At 47.7% G+C, this 19,869-nt stretch overlaps 1 protein-coding gene across 3 annotated transcripts in view; it reads left to right on the forward strand.

Annotated features, from left to right (window-relative positions):
• Window positions 1-19,869, forward strand: part of SH3RF2 (SH3 domain containing ring finger 2) — a 119,341-nt gene that overhangs the window by 88,829 nt on the left and 10,643 nt on the right. The window contains exons 7-10 of one of the 3 annotated variants that reach the window (XM_071219507.1): window positions 321-491; window positions 6,821-7,053; window positions 10,817-11,166; window positions 13,606-13,938. In XM_071219507.1, coding sequence (XP_071075608.1) covers window positions 321-491; window positions 6,821-7,053; window positions 10,817-11,166; window positions 13,606-13,869 — 1,018 coding nt within the window. In that variant the 3' untranslated portion in view covers window positions 13,870-13,938. Of the gene's footprint in view, window positions 1-320; window positions 492-6,820; window positions 7,054-10,816; window positions 11,167-13,605; window positions 13,939-19,869 lie in introns of those variants that run through there. The other 2 variants (XM_024575130.4, XM_053912553.2) reach the window with 2 other exon arrangements.

Below are 19,869 nucleotides of genomic sequence, written 5' to 3' on the forward strand. Positions count from 1 at the left end.
TCCTGGTCACCAATTCCTTTCTCTATGGTAGGCCAGTTTCCCCATTGTCAAAATGCTGATGTGGCCTAACTTAGTGACTTGCAGCTGTGTGACACTCCACAGAGGTGAGAGATGGAGAGGGCAGGGACCGGGCCCTTCCCTGGGTGTATTGACCAGGCTCTGCCACTTTCCTCTGCCTTACACATTGAGGTTTGCATTTTAAAGGGTTGTTATTGCTAACCCCTGGGCTGTAGGCGCCCTCTTTGTTCACCCTGCTTTGCTTCCCTGCCCTCCCCTAGGTGTGTACACGTCCATCCCTCACCAGTCCCATGTCTCCCCAGGTTTGTAGCCCTGCATTCCTACTCAGCCCATGGGCCCGATGAGCTGGATCTGCAGAAAGGAGAGGGCGTCAGGGTCCTGGGGAAGTGCCAGGATGGCTGGCTCAGGGGCATCTCCTTGGTCACCGGGCGAGTCGGCATCTTCCCCAACAACTCTGTCAGCCCCATTTTCAGGTGCGTCCCCTCCAATCTTAGGCATCAGGGTGTCGGGTCGTCCAGGCCGGGGCCATCTGTGGGTTGAATTGTTGAAGGACTCAGTGCTCTTTCAGAGTGTGGGCCCAGAAATAGCTTTTGCTCTAGTAGCTGCCTAACACTTTAATTTTTTTTTAATAGTCAAAATACTTATATTTTTTATAGCTCTTCACAGTTTATAAGCCCTTTCAAGTGTTTTTTAACTCTTTGGCTATGCCTTGAAGGGTTAAAGTATCCTGTAAGGTAGATATTATCTTACAGATGAGAAAATTGATGGAGAGTTAAGCAACCTGCCCAAGAACTAGATTTCTGGTTTTCTGTACAACACCCCAAAATCCCACTTCACATCCTCCACCTAGGCACTCCATCTAGTGGCAGAATGGAGAACTGTGAAGGTCAGATGACCACCCAGAGTACCTCAGACAACTTCCCAGAATGCTGGGTGGGAGCACAGTGTCCATGAACTCAGACCACTACCTGTCTATCCGCACCCCAGGTCAAACATTAGTTACCCTGCAGGTCTTCTTCCCAAACAGTTCCTTCCCAACCTTCTTCATTCTCTGGCATACCTGTTGGCTTCACTGACCCACAGTTTGTCCAGTCACCTCATACTGCAACCACAATGCACACACACCCCCAAACTATCCCCAACTCCTCCTACCCTCACCCTCAGCAGCCCAGGCAAAGCCAATCACAGGCAGTGAGGCCATCAGCATGCATCAAATGCTGTCTCTGTGACATACCAGAGAGTCATAATTGCAAGGAAAGTGCTACTCTTGCTGTCCTCCCCGGGCTCACTTCTGCAGCCATACCTTCTGTTTGGGGGACCTTAGTGGAGGTGAGGCGCTGAGTCCAGAGGAGGACAGCAGGGATGGTGAGGAGACCGAAACCCACGTCACAGAAGAAACTGATAAGCTGGGGTTATTTTTTTAAGCTGTAGAAAGAAGGGTCAGAAGGACCATCATTGCCTGGATAGACCAGGAAATAGATTCATTCCATGAAGGGGAAGTGAGCCAATGGCTACAACTTAGAAGTTTTTGGTTCCATAAAAGGCTGCATTTTCTAACTCATAGATTTTTCCATCAGGCTAGCTGGTGAGGCAGGGGACCCCCTTTCTAGGAAAAGGACAGGCAAAGTCTGGGCTCCCATAGGTCCAGGTTTGTATGAAAAAGATGGGCAGAAAGTTGGAGCAGAAGATCATAGGTGTTCCCTTCCTGGGAGGTTCTCGGATTTGTTAAAGTTGTGAAATCTCCAAAAGCAAACTAAGGTGCCTGTGACTAATGTTTTAATTCATTTATTCAACAAATATTTACTGAGCACTAACATGTGTCAGTCACCTGTCTAGACCCTGGAGAAACACCAGGGAACAAAATATACAAAACCTCTGCCCCCCAGGAGATGACATTCTAGTGGGACAGACAGACAAACAAGATATATAAGTAATGTAGATGGTGTTAGATAAGAGCTAAGAAAAGTCAAGAAAGGAGGATAGAACTCGTGTGGGGGTGATTAAAGTCCTAACAGGTTGGTCAGGGAGGTGAACCATGTGGATCTCCAAAGGGCATGTATGCCAGGCCAAAGGAACAGCAAGTTGCTGAGCAAAGGCCCTGGGGTAGGAGTGTACCTGACATGAAGGCCAGTAGGGCTGGACTAAGGCCAGTGAGTGGTAGCTTAGTAGGAGATGAGGTCAGAATGGTAACAGGGGTCAGATCATAGAGAATTTCTTAGATCATAATGAGGAATTTGACTTTAACCCTGTTGCAGGGTGTGAGTGGAGGCATGACATGATCTAACTTCAGTCTGAACCAGAATCCCTCTAGTTGCTAGGCTGAGAATAAACTGTTGGGAGGAAAAGCTAGAGGCAGAGAGATGAGCTAAGGGAACACTGTCATCATCCAGGAGAGAGGTGATGGTGAATTGAGCCAGGGTGTGAGCCATGGAGGGAGGGAGACGTGATTAGATCCTGCTTATACTTCAAAGGTAGAGACAACAGGGTTTTCTGACAGATCCAATATTGGGCGTGAAAGAATAGAGGATTCAAGGGGAGTCCAAGTTCTTTGCCCTGAGTCCCTGGAAGATGCAGTTGCCTTCTACCGAGATGGAAGTGAAAACCAAAACAGGAACACGTTTTGGGGGACAGTGAGGAAAGCAAAACTTTGTTGGCAGCAGATTTAAGTCTCAGATGCCTGTTAGTAATCCCAGTGAAGGTGCTGGTTAAGTCCAGCATTTAAGAAAGAGGGCCAGGTTCAAGGCAGCATTTAAAGCCCTAATGCTAGATGAAATCACTGTGGTAGGGTCAGGTGTAGTGAAGAGAAGGGCAGTGAGCCGGGAGCTAAAATCCTCCAGGAACGAGGGGAGAGACCTAGGGAGAAATGATGCTAGAGTCTGATGATAGGAGTCAAAGCTGGCAGGTATGGAGGAGGTGGGACAATGGTCTAAAAGTGACAATGAGAAACTAGGAGGACACCCACTATAACTCATGAACAGTTTCTTTCTTGGGATCCAACATGAGTTCCTAGGGCCATTCCTACTACTAGGGCATTTGCTTATGCACCACGCCTTAGCCCAAAGTCCTGGTTAGCCCAAAGAACCATTAGAATAAAAGTGGCCATATAATTTATTTTCCAAACTGTCACGCTAGACAAGTGTCCCTAGATAAGAGAGAGATGCTCAGTACAGCAGGTGTAAACAGACTCTCCTGGGGGCATCAGGACATGTGGTCCCCATGACTAGAATGCACGTGGGGTTCCCTTCCAGCATACTCCACCTTCAGCTTCCCTTTCTCTCCCCCTGTTGTGGTCTCCAGCAAGGCAAGTGTGTAGACTTGCGCCCTCCCATATGGCTGCATGTCCTACAGTGAATTGAGTTTCAGCCCCATAAACCACCACTGAGTTCATCTCTCCCACCCCCAACTCATATCAGTCTGAACACATGCATATAGTGAGGTGCTGCTTATGCTGCTGGGTGTTTTTGCTTCTGGAGAACCAGCATTTCCAAGAACAAGTCCCTCTCACAGTATATTCTCCTGAGGGCTCTTAGGTGACAGAGGATCAATGCTTTCTGTGTGTGGATGTTTTCCCTGATGGCCTCCCTGATTCAGAGAAAGTTCCTGTCCCCACTAATCTTGGGTGTGGATGACATATGTCCAATCTGTCTGTGGGGCAGCATCTCACCCTTGTTCTTAACCAGCCTTTCCACTGTGGGAGAGTTAGCTCCTCCCCCTTCTTAGGGCTGCATGATTCTGTCTTTTGTCAGCAAGGTTGTGTTAGAACTCAGTGGACTGGACACATGTTTCTGCTTATTAATTATGTGTGTTAAGTCCCCTCCGTGCCCCAAAGTTTCCTGTTTGTAGCTCTGCACTGGCACCAGCCCCCTTGCTGTACAGCACAGCCTTTTATAAACAGCCAGGGCTCAAAGGGGTGAGGTGACCCTGGACATTTGTACCACACTCTCCTTAGCATCGTCTCCTAATGAACTGAGCCAGCCAGAATTTCGGGACTAGCTGTCGGTATCTAGAGTTGATCAAAATGCCAGGGTTTGGGGTTAAGATTCAGCAAGCGAGCCTTTTAATTACCAAGAGAGGACAAAGCCGCAGTGCTGTCCAGAGCTCCAGCCCTCTGTGCTAGATGGTGCTGCCACCTGTGCACCTGTGGTGACACAACTGAATCTCTGCCACCAAGACGAGTTTCCCCAGTCTCTGGAGGCAGCCATGGGCTCAGGCTGGGCAGAGCGCTTGTCACATTTTCACACAAACCCCTTCATAACAGCCCCAACATCCCTTTGGGTGTCCTCCTTCTGCACAGTCTTGGTGGGAGGCAGAGGATTCCTCCCTTTTCAGAGATTGAAGAAACCAACTCCTCTTCCTCCTCTGCCTTCTCAACCCATCACCACAACTAAGGGATAGGCTCCCCCAAGCTAACACTCCCTCTTTGGACTTGGAAACCTGAACAAGAAGGAAAGAAAGTGGACCAAATTGAAGACCACTCCTGGCGAGAACACAAACAGTAGCATTTGATGAGACCCTTCCTGCCTCAGAGTCCTCAGCAGCCTCCTTTGGACCTGTTTCCAAGCCTTTCCCACCCCTCCAGACCTCCCCATAATCCCCCTTCCACCCAGTTAGCCAGGATATTTCTCTCTCTTGCAACCTTCACCTGACTCATGTGTCCTTCTGGTGACTATAGGCCACCATTCATTTTTCTTGAACTTTCTACATAGAATGACATAAAAATTGTCAAGGGCCAAGCTCCTGCCTTACTGGGTAGCTGCTGCCACCTGAGCAAGTTCTTAAGGACTCATGGCACAGATAGAAAAGGGGACACAGGGGCCTGCACACCTAAAGCAATAAAGCAAATCGTAGTCAACACATGCTCTCCTTCCACTCAAGCCCAAATGTCTTTCAGTCTCTACATCTAGAAAACAGGCATCATGATGTCTGCGGGTCTGGGGTGTTAATTACTAAATGTGAGCAAAGTGCTTTGATGTTAGAAGAAAGTGCTAGAGAGGTGCCGAGCTTCTTGCCAGAAGACATAGAGGGACTCTGTGTTAGATGGAAGACTGGGGATTCTGGAGTTTCTGGAATCCAGCCAAGTACTGGGCTAGAAACATGAGGTCACATCTCAGCTGTTCAAAGACAGGACTGGTGGAATAAAGCTGGCTTGGGCCTGATTAACTGTACTTTTGTCCTTGCTGCTGCTGGAAACAGTTCTAGAACCCTTCTTTCCTTTTTACAACCTATTTTGCCATATCCAGCACCTTAAGGCCTCAATTCAAAAGACAAGCAGGTGCAGACTCTCTTGTGGAAGCCAGTGCTAGGGTCTCTCTCCACCTTCCAGCCCTCCCCTCCATTGTAGTCAGTACTCTTCCTGGTGGGCAGCCTGCTCCCCTTCACTGACCATGTTACCAGGGACCAGAGGCAGGTTGGTGGCTGCAGGCAAGGTCCCCTTGCTGCCAAGTCCCCTGAGCTCCTAGGACACCAGGCTGCACACCTATCTTGGGCAGGGTTGGCCACATTAAATGATGCCTTATTCATCTTTGTACAACACTGGCTGACTGATTATCAAACTGAAGGTCAGTCTTTTAAGCAAAAGGAGAGAAAAGGAGAAAAATAAGGGGAAATTACCTAAAGAGAAACCTGGAGGCACTGACTGGCAGGAAACCAGGAAGGAGGGCATCTCTGTGCCAGGGGCCAAGGGCAAGTTGGTTATTCCCAGGTAATTAACTGAGGTTAGTTAATCAACGGAGTGACAAGGTGATTGATGGACTGCTTCATAGGGGCTATGATGTTGGGGTAGGATTGCTACAGGGCAAGAAAGGCATGCAGAATGACAGCCATTCCCCATAAGGTTTAGAGACTCACAGGCTGGGAACAATAAACAAGGGACTGCTTGCTGTTTTGTCAAACTTCAATACTAGTCTTCAAAATCAGATCCTAAGACAGAAGAATGAGTGTCTTATGGAGGCATGTGTAAGGCTTACCCACTACATTAGTTTCTTTCAAGCAGGGTGCAGGATTTTCCTTGCCACCAAATGATGAATGTTCTAACTAGCCAGAAGGTAGTGGATCTCAGTGGTAAGGGCGTAGATGATATAGTTCAGTGGTAGAGCAGAGAGCCAGCCTGGACCTTGGTTCAAAAGTCTAGGTATTGCCTGGGCAAGTAACTGTAAATCTCCATTTTTTACATCTATAAAACGGTGTCATCTATAATCATAACCTACCTCACAAGGCTGCTGTAAAGAACCCGTGGGATAATGTGGGCAAAGCACTTGCCTTTGCCTGGTGTGCAGTAAGTGCTCGTATGTGTTAGCCAGAATGATTCACATCAGTGCCGAAAGCATCATGGCAGCCACTTGGGAAACATTTATTAATAATTAGACATGCAGAACACCTAAGATAAGTTATATAAAATCTATCCCTTCACAGAGTTTGGAATCTAGTGGAAAAGTCACTGAATGAACAAGGACTCACCCCTGCAAAGCGTGGTGAATACGCAGAAAACTTTGTGCTCTAAACTCAAGGGCTGAAGGGACATGGGGTGAGGAGAGATTGAGCTGGAGTGAAAGATGAAAATTCATGTCTTCCAGTTGGTCCAGGGCCTCAGGATGCAAGCCCCTACCTTCCCTTCAGCATGTGCACAGGTGCCAAGGTGTGGGAATGAGGCCTGCTAGGCAAAAGCGTATTTATGGGGAGGAAGAGGGTCAGGAACAGCCACAGCTGCTATATGGTTGGGAGCTGATAGCTTTTTAAAAAATAGGGCCCTTCACTGACCACTTGCATTCTCCATTTCTATTTGAAAACACATGTCTACAACCAGAAGGCCATCTAGTTTCCCCGATTCCCGGAGCCCTGGTCTCTACACCACATGGATGGTATCGACCTCCTCTGTGTCCTCCCAAGGCAGCTTTGCAGAAGGTGATCCCCGACAGAGCCGTCCCTTCAAGTCCGTCTTTGTACCCACCGCCATCGTCAACCCTGTGAGGAGCACAGCCAGCCTGGGGACAGCAGGACAGGGCTCTCTTAGGAAAGGGCGGAACAGCATGAGAAAGAGTAAGTGGTGGCAGAGAGGTATGTGCCTAGAGCTAAGTGATGGGGGACCAGACCCTGGGTTGAAGGGTATGATTCCCAAGTACTGAGTTGTTTTATTGGATGACACCTGACCCACTCAAGGTCACTGCCCTCCGGTCACTTCCTACATGCATGTTGATTGACTGGGATGATGGCAGCCCTGGGTGCCAACATGTAATTAGCACATAGCCAAGGGTAGATGCTGCCTCTTATTAAGATGGAACAACCAAAGCACTTGCTGGATCAGTGCTTCTCAAACTATGTTCCAGGGAACCCCTCAGGGGGTATGAAAAGGGTAGTAAGGGGGGAAAGAAGGAAAGGAAAGTTAAAAAGTCAATGTTAAGAGCCCCTGAATCCTACTTTGCTATTCAACTAATACACATACAAGGGTTAATAAAAAAGGAATTATATTGTACAAAAGTAAGTTTTATCATATCCCTAACTTCCAGTCTCAAGTTCTCTTCCATGTACATATATACCTGCTAATGATACTCACTTCACTGTTCTGCACCTTGCTTTTATTTTTACCTATATAGCAGCCATCTGCATACATGGCAGTAATACAAATCTTTCCTCTTAAAAGCTATGTTCTTATTTACATAAGACTTCATTTTCAGGGATTTTTTAAGTGCTTGAAACCCACTGTTCCACAAACAGCAAGGTTTTGTATTGATTTATTTATCCCTCTAGAAGACAATGAGCCAAGCAAAGTAAACTTGGTTCATTCTGCATCCTCTGATTTCAACTGGGCTCTGCTATATTTTAAAAAAAGAAATGATTCAATGTGAAAATGCACTGTCTAGTCAGAGCAAAAGACTACCATGTGGGACAAGATGCCACAGAGGAGGATGTCCCTAGGAAATTCAGTATCTTAGGCCCACCCTCTGAGCCCAGTGCTGTCATCTGATCACTGGCTGGACATCAGGGCTACTACTCTTGCCTCTCAATTCTACCCAGCAGTCCTCCCTCCTTCTCCTTCCAGTAACTGTCTCCACCTTATCCTCACCACCACCAACCGCACCCCCCCACCACCACCACACACACGCAGAATAACTGATCCCAACATAACAGCCTTGGGCAAGTTACTGATCTCTAGTCTTCAGTTTTCTCATTTGTGAAATGGAAATAAACAGTATACCAACCTCATCAGGGTCATTGTATGGATTTCATAAAATAAGACTGATGGCACAGTGCCTGGCCTGTTAATAAGCTCTTGAGAAATATTAGCTATTTTTATAGTATTATTATCTTATCAGTATTATCACTGCTACTGCCACTAAGCAGATCATCTTTTTTTTTTTATCTTCACCCGAGGGCATGCTTACTGATTTTAGAGAGAGGGGAAGGGGGAAAGAGAGAAAGGGTTGGAGAGAAACATCAATTGGTTGCCTCCTGTATGCTCCCTGACCACAAAACAAACCTGCAACCTTGGCATATGCCTTGCCTGGGTATCGAACCTGTGACCTTTCGGTTTATTAAATGACGTTCCAACCAACTGAGCCACATCAGCCAAGGCTAAGCAGATCCTCTTTGCTCCATGCAGGGCATGAGCTCACTTAAGAGGCAGCCTAGACCACTTGTGAATGCAAGCACTGCACCCCATTGACAAGGGCTCACATTTCCTTTCATAGGCTCTCTCCCCACCTTTGCCTACATCTTGATTAGCTTGGAGCTTTGACTGTTTGCATTGAATGCACATGTAATAAGAAAATATTGGCTCTCTTGGAAATTAGGAACTAGCACAATAAATAGATAAGGCATAAAACCAATTTTTCACATGTTTCTGGGTGCCTGAGGCCATGTCTGCCTGCTGCTGCTCTGACTCTCCCAGATCTCAGAGGGGCTTTCGCTCTCTCCCTTTCCCCAAGGTGAGGCTGGTCAAGCTATCAATCTCCCCAAAGCAACAAGAAATGACAGCTGAATTGACTAGTTGCCCCTCACAGGGCTGACAGTGGAAAAATAAATGTCTATATGGAAAGGTCAGGGTTGTAAATGGCAGCTGGCTGGCTTGCAGCAGCTGAGACAGCCGGCCATCTGCAGTGAGCACCTGCTTTTCATGCTCACATCCAGCTGGACAAAGAGTCACAACGCAGAACACAGCCTTGGCACGGGCCTTCTATGCTGGACACAAGTGACTGACTCACACACGTGTCCAGAGAGTGTCACAAAGAACTAACCTCTCTGACTGGATGCCCCCTGTGGCTCTCTAATGCTGGGGACCCTTTGGGAACAGTGGCCACAGGCTTCTCAGGGATGCCTCTCCTACCTCCCCCAGAGTGCAGTGAACTCCTGATTCCTCCCCAGATACCCACAGGACATATTCCCAAAGGATGGGGGTCTCCTGTGTCCGGAGGGTCTGAGGGGAAGGAATGGCTTCCTTTTACTGAGGGGGGACTGTCTCAGTTAACAAAACAAAACAAAACAGAAATAAAGCTTAGGGAAGGAGCAAAACCAAACTCCTGGACCTTGCATTTTTAGAGTGTGCTATTCTTTACCCACAAATAATGATAGTTAACAAACATGGGCCATTTATTAGGTACCAGGCACTGTCCTAATGCTTTGCATACATGATAATATGTAATAAAATATAATCCTCACACCAGCCCTAGGAGGTGCTATTATTAGCTCCTGTTTATGAATGAAGGGATTGAGGTACAGGGAGGTGAGGTGACTGACTTGTCCCAGGCTCCCTTGGAGAAGATCTGATCCCAGAGCCTGTGTCATGGGACTTTGCTAGGCTCATCCACACACAGCCCCAACTCCAGAGTAACCTTTCCAACTTGGCTTCCACCTGGTGTCACTTCTGCCTAAACACAAAATCTCTCTCTCTCTCTTTTTTTAAATCTCCACTCAAGGATATGTTTCTTATTGATTTTAGAGAGAAAGATGGTGGGGGAAAGGGGGAGATGGGGAGAGAGAGAAAGAGAGAGTGAGAGAGAAACATCAATGTGAGAGAAACATCTATTGACTGCCTCCCACATGCACCCTGACATAGCACTGAATGCACAACCTAGGTATGTGCCCTGACCGGGAATCAAACCTGCAACCTTTTGGTTAATTGGATGACACTCCAACCAACTGAGCAACCTGGCCAGGACACACACACACATACACATACATACACACACACTCTCTCTTAATACCTCTTTCCCCCTTCCTCCCTGAAGCCCCCAACTAACCCACCACCATATATCTAAAGCTGTTGTTGGAATTTTCTACAAGTAGCTGGTCAGAGTCCTCTCCCCTCCTCCCTCTCTCCCTCCCTCTCATCCCTCTGTTAATTCTCTCTTGTGCTTCTCAGTTTCTCTTCTGTTTCTTTCATTCTCTGGCTTTTGTGTCCTCTTTGGTCTGCATGTCTATGTTTGCTGCTCACTATAAAGCTGTCTCTAGGTCTGTCTTCTTCACTTTCCTTCTTAAAGGTCTGGAGGGAAGAGAGTAGGAGTATGTGTGTGAGAGAGATAGACAGACAGAGAGAGAGAGAGAGCAAGTGGAAGTGACATACCTTCCGGCACCTGCCCCCCAACATTAGTCTAGCCAGTTACTTGCTGCCAGCATCAGCAAACAGCACTAAAAAAAGAATAAGGTCATGTTTGAAAGACCCTGAGAGAATGTGCATGCAGTCGGACTGAGAAAGCACTTACCAGTGACTATTCTGGGATATCAGGACACACTGCTCACCCAGCTGCACCACAGCCTGTGGCTGGCCCCCAACCTGGTGCTGATAGCTCTGTCATGTGATTCCCAGATGGCTCCCTGCAGAGACCTGTCCAGTCAGGGATCCCCACCCTTGTGGTGGGCTCCCTCAGACGCAGCCCCACCATGGTTGTACGGCCTCAGCAGTTCCAGTTCCACCAGCCACAGATGGTCACCTCTGCAGCTTTGGCGGAGATAGGACCCAAGCCGGCTCCCACGGGGGAGCCCGCCCTCACATGCGTCAGCAGGGGCAGCGACACCAGGATCCACTCAGCAGCCAGCTCCATCATCATGGAAGGCAAGGAAATCCCCATCAAGAGTGAGCCTCCACCCAAACCGCCTGCATCTGCCCCACCATCGATCCTGGTGAAACCAGAGAACTCCAGAAATGGCAGCGAAAAGGTAGGAGGGAGGTAACCTTCGGTGGGGCATGACTCTTCAGACCTCTGCCACCACGGCCCAATGTCCCAGCTCCTGACATTTTCATTTTAGTGGGTGAGGAATCAAAATAACAGCCTCACAAGACCCTCACACACAACCCCCTCAACATCCTCACATCCTCGCTAGATGCATTGCCCAGTCTCCTCTTACACTTCCCAAATAACTTCATACATACTTCTTTCAAGGCCCAGGGTGGCTTGGAAGAAAGATGGCTTTGCCATCAGACAAATCTGGATTTGAATTCCACCTCTGCTGCTTGCTAGCTGGTGACTTCGGCCAAAACACTTCACCTTTCTGAGACTTTTTTTTTTTCTAATCTGTAAAATGATGGTAAGAATACTAACAGTCTCAGATGGTTGCATTGGAGTTTAATTGAGAAAAGATGTGTACAGTGCTTCCAGAGGGCTTGGTACATAATTATTCATGGTGTAGAAAAGGTAACTGAGACAGAGAGAATTTACGTGACATGAAGGTAACACTGAATTATGACAATTCCAACAACTGTCATTGTGACCTCTGTGCAGAGGTCAGGTCTGTTAACTTCTACTCCAGGCCTTTTCCTGTGAATAGACATAAGAGATTTTGTAAAATGCTTACGTTCTCAGTAATATTCTTGAGGTGGGAAGGATGGTGGATGGAGGAGGTGACATTAAGAAATTAGGCAATGCTTATCTTCTAGGTTAGTGAACACCACACCACCACCACCACCACCCACTCTGCCTGAAATGGAAAGGTGATGTGGTTTCCTGCTCTCTTGCACAGTTACTGAGTGCTAATGACCAGGCAGGCACTGTGCTGAGTATTTCCCATGTTCTGTCTCATTTAAGCCTCAAAACAACCCTCTGAAGTAGGTGTTATTATTGTCATCCTCTTTTTAATGAAGAAGCAGAGGCTTAAGGAGTTAAAGTGCATTACCCAAGGCACACAGCTGACACCCAGAGCGTCTAGAGTCGAGTACAAATCTAATTCAAAACTGATGCTCTTGAGGCTCAGCTGTAAGCTTGTAGGGAAAGACATTTGGGAAAAGTTAGCATTGACTGATAGAAACATCAGGATTTTTCTTTTCCTGAATTATAGTTTTCAAATAATTCGAAACTTTTTAGGCCCCAGTTGCTCATTCTCGCAGGCTATTAGAGACAGCCTCCAAGCTGTACACATTCAGTAAAATGCGCAGACCTCTGCTACACATGGTGAAGGTCAAAAGTATGAAGAAACTTGGATTCTCCGTGGGGGACACCAGGATCAAATTTCAGGGGAAAGAATCATTCCTAAGCAGTACCACTACACACCTTCTGACACCTTAAGATAGAGACTGATGAAAGCCAGTAGCCATGGGCAACAGGCTAGGAAAGGTGGAAGGAAGGATCGGAGAGGCTTGTGCAAACAAACCCGTATCTCCCATGCAGAGAGAGAGAACGGGCTAATCACCTCCAGCCAGTTGTTGCCAAAATAGGGAGCAGACCCAGTGTGCCAGATCTGATTTTTTTTTAATCTTCACCTGAAGATATGTTTTTTGTTGATTTTTTTAAAGAGAGAGAGGAATGGAGAGAGAAACATTGATGTGAGAGAAAAACATCAATCAGTTGCCTATCATACACACCACGACTGGGATTGAACCTACAACCTAGGCATGTGTGCTGACCGGGAATTGAACCTGTGACCTTTCAGTTTACAGGACGATGCTCCAACCAAATGAGCCACCTAACCAGGACCAGATCTCTGATTTTTTAAGAGACATATGAAAGACTGATTTTAATATGCAACCTCCAGATTTTTATGTGTTGGCAACTAAAACTCTCCAACATTCCACAGACTAAACTCAGCCAGCAGGTGTCGGTTTGCAAACTCTGCTCTGAGGACTTGCCAGGCAGGTCTGCAGGCTCTCTGCATGGACTCCACAGGGGAGGCCTCAGGGAGCCGAAGCCTTGAGACAGGTCTTCGTGGTAGATGGAGAAGAGAGAGGAAAGGTGAACTTATATTTTCTAGACTAGATCCTACCCTCTTGCCTCAGGCCCTTTCTCAGGTAGGCCTACCAGATTTCTTCTAGATAATCAATCTTCATTTCTCAATTTAAGTAGCTCTGCCTCTAGGAAGCCTTTCTTGACTGCCCCCCCCTTCAGCTTTAGCTCCATACTGTTCTGCATTTGACATCTATGCTTCCCTCTTCATGGCACTTGTTATTCTAATTGTCTTTTTGTCAAGGACAGTTTTATTCACTCTTGGACTCACAACTCCCTACAGAGTGTGTGATGCATCATGACACACATACTTCCTGAATGAACATGTGCATGAGGCTTTAAAGTAGAGACCAGTGTGGATAAACAGCCTGAACCAAGTCACAGGGGACAGTAGCACATCTGCCACCTCACCTGTGACATTTTGCTCTTCTTTCTCTTGCAGCAAGTCAAAACTGTGAGATTTCAGAATTACAGCCCTCCTCCCAGCAAACACAGCACCTCTGGGAAGCCTGACCAGCCAGCCACCCCCAAGGGATCCCTGCCAGAAGCCACCCCCTTGGGCCCAGACATGACCATCCTATTCGCCCACCGAAGCGGCTGCCATTCGGGACAACAGACGGACTCCCGGCGTAAGTCAGCCTTCAGCAAGACCATGGCCCCAGCATCCACTGCCACAGCCACACAGACCGTGTTTCCCAGCAAATGAGTCTACAGGTGACTCTTCCTAGACCCCACAGAGGTGAATTGCATTTAAATACAGTCTGCCTCCACTGAGGGTGTGCTGCCATTCTTTGGGTACTGGAGCCTGGGTCCTTGTTCTGCCGACTTTACCTCCCAGAAAGGAAAGGTGGGAGCAGGGGTTCCTTCCCTGGGTGGGAGGAGAGATGGGGTGGCCTTCCAAAATAATGACCTGATGAGACAAGGCCCACCGCTTGGAACAAGGAGTGGGAGACCATCCTGCCCACCCTGCTCCCAGCCTGGAGTGTGTGACCTCTTGTCCTGTGCTCTGCATACAATTTATATGGTTTCCTGAACAGGGGCTTCATCCAGGGGTGCCCCCAGGGTGGAAATGTTGGCATTGCTCCTTTGACCTCATCACCATGTTCTCAACAAGCGTTCAGATGGCTCTGCCCCCTTCTGGGACCTGTACAGTGTCCACCAGTAGCCACCATAGCTGGTCCCTCCAAAGAGTCCCAATCCTGATGGCAGAGGGAGACTTTCAGGGAATGGTGTGAGATGGATGCTTTGAACACTCTGAAACCAAAGGCCTTGCTCCAAACAAGAAGGTCAGAGAGGAAGCTAACTACTGAGTATCCAGAGATGATCACACTTTAAGATTTTCAGCCCGTTCTCCCACATTTAATCTTACATGTGAGGGAAGCAGGAGCCACGCAGCTATGGTGCGGCCCTGTGTGGGGACTTGTAAGGGGGTTGGGTTCAGATAGATGCCCTGTTTGCATTGCAATGTTCTTTACTTCCTCTGTTTCCTCTCACTTGGGGCAGACTAGCTGTTTCACCAATTGAAGGACAAGGCAGCAGTGTCAACGAGAAGATGCCAGCCCACGGCTGGGGTGGGGCACTTCCTAGAGGAAAGCTGCCCTCACAGGGACTGGACAGAGGAGGCTGGAGAGGAAGAGGAGGACAAGGTCGGGGGGGGCAGGAATACTGGAGAGACAGACAGCAGGGATGTGATTGGGAAAAAAGCATCAGGAAAGAAGATCAAAGAGGAGAGATTGGCCTTGATATTTCTAATGGATTGGGGAGAGGGTGACAAAGAAAAAGGACAGAGTCTGCAAGACTAGGTGACCCCACCAAGAAAGGGCTGCAGTAAGCAGGACCACCCGGACAGAGCTTTGTAAACAGGGGTGAGAGGGTGCCCCAGCGACCCCCCACGGCAGCGCTGCAAGACAACCCATCTGTTCTCACTAAACTTAATTGCTGTGATCTCACGTTTACTGCATGCCCATCAATGTGGACAATTCAATGCATAAATGCCATTTTCTGCTAAGACTGGATGTCATTTGAAAAAGGCAGGTCTGATTAGAACTTCCCCCTTCTTGAAGAATTTCTAGTTCTTCAAGACCCCAGGATAAAGACCTATATATTTTACATACCCACCCACACACTTGACAAAGTGAATCATCTACAGACTTTTCCAGGCCTTAATAAGACAGAAACAAAACCACAAGGCCGCCAAAGAACAGTGCACATATGTCAGACCTTTGTCTGACCCATGTCTGCCCCACAAAATCTGCATGGCTGACTCCAGGCCTCATTGAGCTGAATAATCCACATGGCGAAATGGTGAAAAGTCACAAGGACATGGAAACATGGTATGATTTGTCAAAATATGAGTTCCTGTGCCTCATCTTTACCCAGAAAAAGCACCCTTGATAAGTTTAGCAACCTATTCTACACCCGGAGTGATAGGACAGTAGCAATGGATACAGTTAATTTTTAACCATTGGGGCTGATGAGCAGGTTGTTTGGGTGTGATGAGATGCAGCCCATGCCTTCCAGATGAAATAGAATATTCTTCCTGTTGTCCACTATCTCTATAGAGTTACCTCTTTGAGAGCTGTGAACAACCCCAAAGGCTGGCCACCCCCACCCATCCGACCTCTTCACCCACATCCAGCATCAGACCAAATCCCATCTCTGTGGAGTCTTATTTATGAGAATTTGAAAGGGGCAGGAAGGTGTTATTTCCAAAAAGAAATTGAACTCACTGGTGCCTCCAATCATGTATCCTACCAACATGTTTCAGACATTGCCTACACGCCAGGCACCACAATGATTTCCACCATAACCTTGTAAAGCAAGAATAACTGTCCCCATTACAGAGCCAAGTATGTTGAGGCCTGAAGAGTAACCACAGATAGTGTCAGAGCAAGTTCAATCGCTGTCCACACCCGTGAGTTCAAGCTACCTTACATCAAAGCCCACCTCGGGGACTATGCTATAGGAACCAGGATGCTGACATCCCAGTGCACGGAGGGAGCCTAGTGCTGGAGTTACAAATGGAAACTCTGCTGCTGCGCTGCACACAGGCTGGGTGCAAGTCCTCATTTACCCCCTCGTAGCCATGTGACGTTGGGCAACTTGCTTAACCTCTCTGAACCTTCCTTTCTTAAATAGAAAAGGTAATAGTGCCAACCTCACTGGGCTATTGTGAGGATTACCTAAGATGATATTATAAGGTGACTTAAACCATCCTGGCACAGAGCGAACGCCTAACAAAGGTTAAACTTGAATGTTTTAAGGAAGCAAGCTATTGAAATTCCAAGTGAGAAAGTCTAAAATAAGGGCACACTCAGGGCCATGGGTGTTAAAAGGAGACCAGTGTAGCCTAGTTGTGGAGGTCATAGCACAATCTAAGCCACAGGTGGCAATCAGAAGGCCCATGGGCCGAATCTGATCCTCCACCCCATTTTATCTGGCGTGGCACCTTGTTTCTACCCAGCGGCAGTGCCGAGCTCCTTGCCCCTAGTTAAGAAGTAGTTACATTTATACAGTCCTAAAATCACATTCAGCCCTTTGAAGGCAACTGCGAGGCTGATGTGGCCCCTGATGAAAATGAGTTTGACACCCCTGATTCTAAGCTGAATCCTGGAGGACAATTAAGAGTCAAATAGAGAAAAGGGTAGGAGAAAGGGTGTCCCAAGCAGGGGAGGAACCATTGAGTGGTTGGGTTTAAATGGAGAGATCCAGACAAGCTCTCTTAGGAATGTTCCACTACTTTGTTCCACAGAGTAGAACAAAGTAGTGGAACATTCCAGGGATGCCAGGAAAAACCCTAGCACCTCACATCTGAAGCCAAATATTCCATTCCATACTGTAAAGCCCTATCCCCCCAGCTGAGACTCAGAGTCCCAGGAAGGGTGCCCCTTTGCCCTGTGATCAGACCTGGCACTTAGTGCTCAGAAAGCTGCTGAGGGTGAGGCTCTGATGGGGGCAGACAGGGGGACATCAGCAACGTGAAGGAGGGCACAACCAGCTGAGGGCAGACTCTGAGGTCCACACTGGAGGAAAAGCATCATGACCCTCACTTAAGGGTTTGTCTCCTTCCCTCCTTGTGTGACAAGCTACACCCCCTCTACCCTTCACCATCCCATAGACAGGGCTTTTGGAACCAGAAAAGTTTCAAGCAATGCCCTACCTGTGACTCAGTGAGGTGCAGGACACAATACGTGGCTCACTGACTACCAACTTCTGTTGAAAATTCAGAAGGTCTGTGCACACTAGGCCTGAGTGACATTGCTCAGCAATCCAGGGGAGGCTAGGTCAGGGTCAAGGCTGCTTCAGTTAAATAGATGTGCCCGGGCTTCACTCAGTCACATGGCCTGCACCTGAATTGGGCACATTCCCCTAGAGACTTGTGTGCCTGACTTCATCTCTCAGAGTCATCCTAAACGCCTTGAAAGGTAGAGCTGGATCCACAGAGATCAGCTGATCCAAGTCTCAGACGTGTAGTGGGCCTCACCTGGGCCCTAGAGCGTGTGGTTTGTAGTTTCAGTGTGGGAACCTGGCATCTGTGTTTTCAACAAGTTCTCCAGTAATTCTCATATTTCATAGCAGAGCTAACATTCAGCAGGAGTATGGCCACACTGGCTGTTAATATATTAAAACAGGCCCGAACTGATAGGTAAATCATGGTTGCTCTGAGCTCCCCAAGGCCTCTCCCCATTCCTACACCCTGGCCCCTCCTCCAGGCCCTCCCCATCACTCTGCCATCCTAGAGCTAAGGGGCTAAGGCCAGGTGCAGCTGAGACCTCTGGCAATAAAGCCCTTCTTCATTCTGATTGGCTAGTGCCTATGCCATACAGGTTAAATATCTTGACTGTTACCCTATTGTAAAGAATAAGGCCCAGAGAGTCCCTCAGAGGCTGAGAACACTACTGTCAACGCCAGTACTCTTTCCAACCCCCACCCTGCCACTGTCCAGCCCTTGACAATCACCCTTCATCAGGCCCTTGGCATCCTCTCACCCATCTCCATCCACACCAGCGAGCCCCATGGACTCCAGCCTCTGGCCCAGGAAGAAAGCAGCTGTGGGCAGGCAGCACAGCTGAGGCCTACCAAGTGTCTCCAGGTGGGAGCTAGTGCTTAGCAAGCAGGGCTCTCCGGAGGCCAGCAGCTGCTGCCACTGATAATTCTCCTGTTTACATATGCGAATAGAGACCCCCATTCTTCCTTTGGCTGAGAGAAGGGAGTGTTTGTGCTTCCAGCAGCCCCTCAGGTGACCATGAAAGACAGTCACTTAGGGAATATGTTTGGCAGGCAGAACCAAACCAGAGGAGTTAATTCCAAAGATCCTTGCAGCATGTTGGAGTCATTGAGAATCAATCTTGCCTGGATGTTTGCTTGAAATAGAGCAATGGTAAATGCTCAAGTCATCTGTTTGCCAGGTCACAGTGTTGTGACCTAGACCAGATCAGAACAAAGTGTTCCCAGGAAACCCTTCTGCCCACTGGCCTACACTTTAACAAATGGAATGCAGCAGAGATGTGATCAAAGATGACAGGGATGAGGGGCATGAAGGAACGTTACAGATCCACCCATCATCCACCCACCCACCCATCCATCCATCCCACAACAGTTATCCATCACCGATGCTGAACCAGGCTCTGTGAGAAGCAATGGGAGACAGTGGCTAACAGGATAGGTGAAATATGTATGGACCTCAACAAGTGTGGTTTCTCATTAATTTTTCTGCATTTGAGGATCCCTTCCTGCTTTTCACCCTTTTTAAATTAAACATCATATATATTTATATAATTATATAGGATAATAAAACAAACAATACACACCTGACACCTCAGCTTTTTAAAAAATAATAATCATCAATACCATTGAAGCCTGCTGTGTGCTTCTCGCCCTTTCTACCTGTCCTCCCCACTTGCCTCCCAACCGCTGTCCTAAACTCCATGCTTACTACTCTCTTATATGTTTCGCTCATGGATACCGTACGGGATCTTCAGTGCGGTCCTGGTACTAGGCCCACACTAGTCAAGCAAGTATTACCACCTGAGGCCTTAGATACCCCTCCTAAATACCTGAATTCCCATCTGGCTTCCATCACTGATTTCTGAGCCTTTGATTCATTGCTGGGACTTGAGATTTTGCTGCACCAGCATGTCTGGTTTTGAGAAGTTCTAGTTTAGAGGGATTTTTACAAGAATTCTTCCAAGTACAGCTGTTTGGGGAGATCTTGTTGCTCCTGAATAGAGAAAATGTGGGTTGGGGCTGTGCCCAGATAGTTTGAGTACAGGGTGTTCCTGGCAGCTCTCCTCTGAGCCTTGCCTGGCACCTTTGGGTAGCTGATTGCAGAAACAAGAAGCAACTCCTCAGAATCTGCAACTCAAACAGATCTTGCTATTGCTGCTTCTGCTGCTGCTTCAGCTGCTGCTACTGACAAATTCTCATAAGAACGCTGTGAACTATGCAGGGAAAATCTTTTTTGTCTCCAGACCACAGATCAAAAAACAGACTGAGAAGGTATCAATGCCTTGCTTAGGGTCACACGAGTAGTATGAGATGAAAGGGAGACTTAAAAAAAAAAAAAGTACCTCTAACTCTTCATTCAGCAGTAATTGCCACCATTAACTGAGCACCTACTATGTGCCAAGCACTTTACACACATTACTCCATCACATCCTACGAACCCACTGAGGAGAGGTACTGCTGTTATCCCATTGTAGAATGA

The sequence above is a fragment of the Desmodus rotundus genome, chromosome 10, assembly GCF_022682495.2.
Source record: "Desmodus rotundus isolate HL8 chromosome 10, HLdesRot8A.1, whole genome shotgun sequence".
NCBI lineage: Eukaryota > Metazoa > Chordata > Mammalia > Chiroptera > Phyllostomidae > Desmodus > Desmodus rotundus.